The sequence below is a fragment of the Styela clava genome, chromosome 8 (genome assembly GCF_964204865.1).
Source record: "Styela clava chromosome 8, kaStyClav1.hap1.2, whole genome shotgun sequence".
Lineage (NCBI taxonomy): Eukaryota > Metazoa > Chordata > Ascidiacea > Stolidobranchia > Styelidae > Styela > Styela clava.
In genome coordinates this window covers 9,590,357-9,598,614 of record NC_135257.1, presented here as the reverse complement: position 1 = coordinate 9,598,614, position 8,258 = coordinate 9,590,357, and the positions used below count along the sequence as shown (strand labels likewise).

General features: G+C 32.9%; 1 protein-coding gene across 1 annotated transcript; it reads left to right on the top strand.

Annotated features, from left to right (window-relative positions):
• The first annotated feature begins 1,086 nt into the window (after nt 1–1,086).
• On the top strand, nt 1,087–7,228 carry LOC120346039 (BTB/POZ domain-containing protein 1-like). Its single transcript, XM_039415671.2, has 9 exons — nt 1,087–1,631; nt 1,714–1,886; nt 2,103–2,290; nt 2,739–2,832; nt 3,214–3,418; nt 3,864–3,943; nt 4,635–4,755; nt 5,021–5,167; nt 5,817–7,228. Exons 1-9 carry the CDS (start codon nt 1,176–1,178, stop codon nt 5,973–5,975), a joined length of 1,623 nt encoding a protein of 540 aa, XP_039271605.1. The 5' UTR covers nt 1,087–1,175; the 3' UTR covers nt 5,976–7,228.
• The last annotated feature ends 1,030 nt before the right edge of the window (nt 7,229–8,258 follow it).

Sequence of the window (8,258 nt, the reverse complement as noted above, 5' to 3'; positions counted from 1 at the left end):
CCCCCGGTGTAGAGCATAGGCCATACGGTAGTCTACAAACTCGTGAGTATTATAAAGTTATCATAGAATTCATGAAATTGAAAAAAATTACTTTGCAAGACGCTAGGCAAGAAAAGCAAATGATAAAATAGTCAACTCGATGAGGAGTAACAATACTTCGAAATGTGGAAATAAAATTGAACAACTTACGAAATTTCCTAATTTTGCAAGAGAGCTAAATTTATTGTGTAACTCTGTCTAAAGCCAGTTATCTATATAATATATAGAAGTATGTATCCAAATGTATATATAGGTGTATGTGTATATCGTAATAGGTAGATAAATGTTAATTGGAAAAACTTGTTAATACATGCTTTATCTAAAAATACTACTATTGTAATCATATAAATGATGGTGACCTATGGAAATCATAAAAAAAAGGATAATGACGGTGACGAGTTTTTCCTTGGATTTATAATAACCATGTATATCATATTATTAATGTACTGTTGGTCATATTTTTTGATAATATTTTATTTATGTTTTTTATCATCATTAAAAAAAAAAATTAAAAAAAACTACTAATTTGTACAACAAAATCAACAAATAAAACTAGGAATAACAGGGAAATAATGCCCCTGATAAAAATATTCTGATGTTATTGGCGTATATGATTGTTTACTTTTATGTCTATAATTCTTTATTTAATATTTACTGGTAAATATCTATCCCAGCTCAGTCAGCTATATCTCTATATTGTGATGTCTGGATATGGCATGTTGTGGTGAATTTTTTGACCTAATTTTTAAAAATATTCAAGAAATTATGTTTTTGGCATTGTGCTTGCTAATGATGTTTTTTTTTATTTAGCAAAATATAATATACAATAGAACCTTTCACTTTGCCCAGTACTGTACCAGCTTACTGCATTGTGGTATCCTCGATTCCCACACAGTTATACACTATTACCAGCATACAGTAACTATAATAAATAATGAGTTTATTAGTAAGGTTTAAAACATACAGAATATAGTATGTGTTCACTTCACCTAAAATTAATGAATTATTTCACACACACACACACATACTGTCCGACTGTATAACAATATAACTAAATATTTCTGTATTTAGGTGTTGATACCTGGTACCTATAATGTTTCTATCAATACTGTGGTGATTTGTTATATTAATGAGGCATGGCACAAAATAATGCAGCTCCACAAAATCTGGTTTTGGCTGGGCCAATGCAAATTGAAGAAAATGAACAAAATAATATAAATGATGTTGGTGAAAATGAGATAGAAGGCAATCCAGCGAATGGTAATAATGGTGCAGGAAATGGAAACAATTCAAATCATAGACCACCTGTAGGTGCTGTTGCTGGAATTCCGAATAGAAACCTGATGGCAAATGCTGCTCCTAGGGCGGAGGGTGCTGCTGCCCAAGGAATTATAGTGAGAGATAGAGAGCCACGACCACAGCCAGTGGTTGGTGTGCGCCCGGTGGCATCATCGAGACCACTTTATAACTGGCAAGCTACAAAAGCTACCTTGAAAGAAAGATTCCAATATCTTCATAACAATGAAATCTTATCAGATGTTCGGTTCATTGTTGGAAGAGGAATACAGACACAGCGAATACCAGCTCATAAGGTGGGAAATTTTTGTGATCAGTACACTTTATTTATTTACAAGAAGTTTTTTGGTAACAATATTTGTATGTTTTTTCTTACAGTTTGTGTTGTCTGCTGGAAGTGCAGTTTTTGATGCAATGTTCAATGGAATACTTGCTACACAATCAAATGAGGTTGAATTGCCTGATGTTGAAGCTGCTGCATTTTTAGAATTATTGCGATTTTTATACACCGATGAAGTGAACATTGGGCCTGAAACAGTCATGACAACTTTGTAAGTTACAGTCATATTTTCCGGATTTGATGATGTAACAGTCTATTTGAAGCATGAAGTGTCTTGACCTCCATATTTTGTTCATTTCGAATAACGCTGATAGAACACTTGCTTTATTCCTTATCAAGACCAATATATTATTCCTAATGCTTGATTCACTTGAATACCTCATTATTTTTTCTATTGATTGAGATTAATTAATTTATTTGTTATCAGATATACAGCAAAAAAGTATGCAGTACCTGCGCTTGAATCTCATTGTGTCGATTTTCTGAAGAAAAATCTAGGACCACATAATGCTTTCATGCTCTTGACTCAAGCAAGATTATTTGATGAACCACAACTTGCATCGCTTTGTCTTGAAAGCATCGATCAAAACACTGCTGAAGCATTGAGTGCAGATGGTATTTTATTATATTGCCACTTTATCATTTATAAATTTAAATGGATGAGTATCATCGTTTTGTCCAGTATCCTGTATATAAGCTTGTTATTCAGTAGAATATTTTCATTGTGAATACTTTAATGTCTACGCTAAGTCGCTAAAACAATTTAGTGACTAGCACATACCCGAACAGGATCGTTAACTATATGCTGTACTTTCTATATGATTACATCATCTTTTCCATTTCTCTTTCATCGATAATAGCTATGAAAATTTTTTGAAATATTTCTACATTCAAATATTTTAAGATATTACCAACTTTATTAATTGTAAGGGAAGAAAGATCTATAATTCATAATTGAATAATTCTGACCTTTGTATAAGAACACTTGTTTTGTACACATTTAAAGGCTACCATTGAGGTAATATTAATGCTCTCATCGCTTCATTATTTCTTTGTTTCTCAGGTTTTACTGACATAGACTATGAAACTTTAAAATCAGTGTTGGAGCGGGATACACTCGGAATCCGGGAAAGCAAACTATTTGTTGCAGCTGAAAAGTGAGGGTTTACACACTTTGTTTGCAAGGATAATTCATGAACTTATTATTTACTCACTGTGTTTAATGTTTTTTTTTTCTTAAAGAATTGAGATTCTAACTCTATGACTTGACTCTCAAGTCGTTTTCAAGCGGGGAATTATGGCTATATGACAGACCAACTTTACTTCTAGGTCAAGCTTCAAATGATGCTGCATACTATATGCAATTTCTTACTCAATTATGGTATATCTGTAATATTACTGATAGGCAATATAACTAAGATAAATATGTAATAATAGTCATATAATTTAGGAAGCAGAAACCATTGATTTTAATTTAGACCTGTTTGTTGGCAGTTGCAACATTATTATTCATTATAATATATTTTGTTAATTTGTAGTTGGGCAGAAGCCGAATGTGAGAGGCAAGAACTTGAAGTTACAAAGGACAATAAAAGAAAAGTTTTGGGAAATGCAATCAATTGGATACGATTTCCAATAATGTCAATAGAAGAGTTTGCACAAGGACCTGCACAATCGGGAATATTAACAGAGAGAGAAGTCGTCGAACTCTTTTTGTATTTTCATCTAAATCCTAAACCAAGAGTGAGTTATAATTTTGCATTTGAAACCTGATTCATTCCATGGTTAAACATATTGAAAAATAGGACTAGGACTTGTTATTTTGGTATCTTTGTTATTAACAAGATTTCATTTAAATTTTATCATCAATAAGATTGGAGAAATCCATATAATAGATATAGGAATCAGCTTTTAATTTAGGCAAACTATCTTGTTTGAAACGTTCATTGTATCTATTATTATAATTGTTATTCAAATAGTATGATGGTCTAAAATTTGATAATTACAATATCTTTATTCAACAACAATTTTTTCTTCGCAGAGATGGAATATAAAATAGTAATTTTCACTCTGTGTGAAGTATTGGTAATAAATAAACATTTTTGGTCTATTATTAACTGTAGTATTGCTTGTGTAACTTGCTATGACATGTCTATTTTTAAAAAAATTTCTATTGTGTTATCTCCAGGTCCGTTTCTCGGATCGACCTCGTTGTTGTCTGACAGGAAAGGAACAGTGTGTTCATCGCTTCATGGAGGTTGCGCAGAGGTACAAACTTTAATATTGTATGATTAAAATAAATCAGTTCTTGTTCAGAAAATATTATCGATCTTAGTTGAGCTGGCACATCGAACATTATTTTTTGTTTCTCTTTCCATTTTATTGATCCTGAATTCCTAACTTTTTCAAATCAAAATATTTAGCACAGATTACGGTAAATGTAAACTTGTGTTAAAGTGGCCAGAACACAGAATCAACTTCAAGAATGTGCTGTTGCGCTTATTTAATTCCATTCAAAGGAAAGTAGGATATTGCTGTATATCAGAATATGGATGTCTAAACAAGAATCACATACTTGGATGATCATTTCTTGAATAATCATTTAGAGTGATAAATTTGGCATCAGTCGATGCACCACACAAGATAGCTTTTTTAATGTTATGTGCATTTCAGTATCTATTTCATGAATTTGAAATAACCAAAATATCATGAATTTTATAATGCAAAATCAAAATCATTCAATATGGAAACTCTTTTTACTACAATAGATTGAATTAAAGAACAAGTCTGACTAATGCGACAAATGCATATCCAGTATTGTTCAATATCGCTGAATTTGCTATAATCAGTTGGAATTTAATTATTCTTTCTCAGAATAAAAATCATTTTATTTTGCCTCTCCATGCAAAGCAATAGATTGATAAACTGACAGAACAGTCCAACATTTTTTCGAATATAGATGGGGTTATTCAGGCACCAGTGATCGAATAAGATTTAGAATCAACAGAAAAATATATATTGTTGGTTTTGGTTTATATGGAGCAATACATGGACCTGCTGATTATCAAGTTAATTTACAAGTAAGTAATAGTACTATAACATCATACAAAATTCCTATACATCACGAAATTACCATATCTTTATAGTGATTTCACCAAGGCTCAAGCCCTTCAGGAAAATTCAAATTTGAGGCGAATAGGAAGAAAACCGTTTTCTCATGGTTAAGTATTTACATATAGAATATGTGTTTATGAACAAATATGAAACTTGATGGTCAATAATTCAATAGACTGATGGATTTGCAGTATTCATGATTTCTGCTAATTTTGTATTTATTATATGCAGATTGTTGTCACAGACACTGGTGTTGTTATTGGGCAAAATGATACTGGATTCAGTTCAGATGGTTCAGATAAAAAGTTTCGCGTAATGTTTAAAGAACCTGTCGAGATTTTACCAAATGTAACATATGCTGCTTGTGCTACATTGAATGTGAGTTGCTGCACCATGATATGAATATTTTATTAGTTTCAAATGTCACGGGAGGGTTATCACTGTGAATTTGTGTTTTGCCGTGGAATTTGTTTTTTGCTCTATGTTTTTTGATTGGCAAGTGGGGTTTTGGTTACACTGTACATTAATATCAAAAAAATTATTCTAGTTGAATTAGTCAACTTTGTATGCATGTAAGATGTAATCATAGTTTTTCCAATTTAAGCATTTTTTAATTTCACTCACTTGACATTTCAATCTATAGCTTTGTAGTATGAGGGCTGTGTATGCAAACATGTAATAATGAGATTTTCATAAATTCTGACCTAAACTAAAATGAACTAAAAATTCAAATGCATTGCATATTTTCCACTTTTAATCATAAACCGTAGTCTATTTTGAAGGACATCATCTGGCGTTCAGACATTCAGTGTCTCTCTGCATTTTGTGTGCTCTCTATTAGAGTCAAATTCTTCATGTTGGCAGCACCAAAGTTCACTATTATGGCGGCCTAGTTACATTCTATTATCAAACTTTTCCTTCCTAGCTTGTGCTATTTATTAGGAGTGCCAAACATTTGAATTACATGTTGAATTAGGCAACAATGTTCTTTGTTTCATTTTGTAATACACATCTTTGTTTGTCTTAGGGTCCTGATAGTTACTATGGGACAAGAGGACATCGAAAGGTTACTCATGAATCACCAAATGGAACTAAAACTCAATTTTGCTTCACATATGCGTCTGGAAATAACAATGGTACTTCACCGGATGATGGACAGATTCCTGAAATAATATTTTATACATGACCTATATATTGGGCTTGTTTCATATTTCATACATGAAAGGAAAGGCAATGCTCAAGGGACAACACCACCTGCAATGGCACTTATTCTACTCGTTTTATTATTTTCACCAACTTCCGTATTTCGCAGAAATTCTATATTCTGTAAATTGCTCATCATTCCATTCAAAATAAATCTGTGATTATATAAATCCACAATTTATAGCACGTTGTTTTTTTGCTGGTCTCAACTGAAATCTTTTTCAAAAATTATCGGGTATCTTTTTTGTTTATTATTACTTATACTTATGTATTATTACTTACGCTGTATGAAGCAATACGTATGTTTGGCACGTCACGTTTTTCCTATGTTTGGTTAAAATATTGCATATTCTTTATCAAATAGGGCCAGAAGGTTTGGATTAACCTCTTTATTTTGGCATACATGGCCACATTGTATCATGGTTAAACCAGAACCATGGGCTTATTATTTTCAAGCATATGCAACTTGTTCTACCAGTAAAAAGACACTAGACTATATTGGGGTTACTGGATTTTATCTGTTAAAAGTTCTGATTTATGAACAGCCATGTTCAACTTCTTGCAGAATTATTTTTTAGTCCGATAAGCAACAGTTTTACTGTTGCTTCCTAAGAGTTTCAAATTTAGCTTTATCATAAAGTTCCACATGATTTTGTTGCCAATGCTGAACATGATGTATTTTGTGTTTTCAATTTTTCATCACATGACAGTTACAGCTGATGTAATAGATTAAAAAAAATAAAGCTGACAACTGATCGCAAACCTTTCAATGGTCGCTAACAATGTGAACCTATGAGCCTTTTTGATAGTAATAACTAGTTACTGGAGATGGGACTTTCTAGGAAGCAGATGTAAATCCTATTTGAGTTTCTAATACTTGTCCCAGGTGTATGGGAAATGCAATCATTGCTCATGAGAAAAGTGTGCTATGTCTGTGTAGCCACGTCAAATAAGGCACAGAAAACGGACGTCTCTGCCTACTCGACCGCATTAAATTAAATAAATTGGGTTTTCACTGGTAATATATGATTTGGGTGTAACGACTAGAAGATTTTTTGTCCACCTTTATTCACTACCAAATACTTCAACCCTCCCTTCTTGTTTTTGCATGGTGTATTTTTAATCCTGATTTACTTGTGTACCGTATATAATGTTCTTCCAACCTTATTTGTGTTCACTCTGCTTCGTACAATTATATATATATATATGGCCGAACTGCAGTTCAGCCTTTGTAAATCAATGTGTGATAGATGCTTATTGGTGTTTGTGAGGGACCTTGACTAGTGTTTCATTTTGTCTGATGGGTAATATGCTGTAGAACGCCTTTACAGTATCATGTTTGGCACAATCAACATTTTTGGCATCTACCTCAGATTTCCCATTGTGGTGTTCAGGTTCATCTCCATGAATATGTGCAAAAGTCTGATAAAGAGATGTTTGATTTTCGCAGGATAGTTCAATCACTCATTGTTCATGTACCGTAAAGCCTGTGCGTTTGGATGGAACAGCTGGTTGACCATTTTCATAATCGTTATGTAACTGGAAAAGTGACTGCTTTATTATATGATTTCCGCATCAATTAATGGCTTCTCTGTCCTAGGCGATGATAGGAAAAATCCTAAGTTCGATTGAGTCCAGATTGAGAAACACCGGCATAAAAGTGTTCATATCGTCCATTCAATGACCCAACTAGAATCAATTTCTTGTTAAGATCGTGTTACTACGAAACTAAAATATTGTTATGCAATATGCATCATCACTTATTCTGATATTTCAGAAGCTATATATATATATAGGCTTACCATACGTCCCGGTTTTGACGAGCTGTCCCGGCCGGTCGACTCAAATGTCCCGGTTTGTCAGCACGGCTGTCATGGGTGAAAAATTCATATTCCTTATTGTTACAATTTTTTAACGGTGGCAGCCCATTTACCACTGTTTTGCGACACACTTCGCTAATTCAGAGAGTAAAAAATTGCTCTATTGTTATGTCACAATCGGTATATGTTTTAATGCGTTTTCTGGCGTTAACTACAATGCCGTTAAGTTGTCGAAATGCCATAAGAAAAAGTACAAATTTTCTAATGAGTTGAAAGGAGATTTTCCTTATTTTGCGCAAACTGAAGGAGGAAAGGTCACTGTACGCATTGCAGATCTGTTTTTCTATTAGTCAAGAATAAGATGGTCGTTCTGATGTCAACGATCTTATCCAAAGCAGGAAGCACAAAACATTAATTGAGGCATCGACTCGACTGACCAATTTTTT

Coding starts and splice junctions, on each gene's coding strand:
- LOC120346039 (XM_039415671.2), top strand. CDS start 1,176: ATGGCACAAAATAATGCAGCTCCACAAAATCTGGTTTTGGCTGGGCCA. Junction 3,944..4,634: donor TTCATGGAGGTTGCGCAGAG/GTACAAACTTTA, acceptor TTTCGAATATAG/ATGGGGTTATTCAGGCACCA. Junction 4,756..5,020: donor ATTATCAAGTTAATTTACAA/GTAAGTAATAGT, acceptor TATTATATGCAG/ATTGTTGTCACAGACACTGG.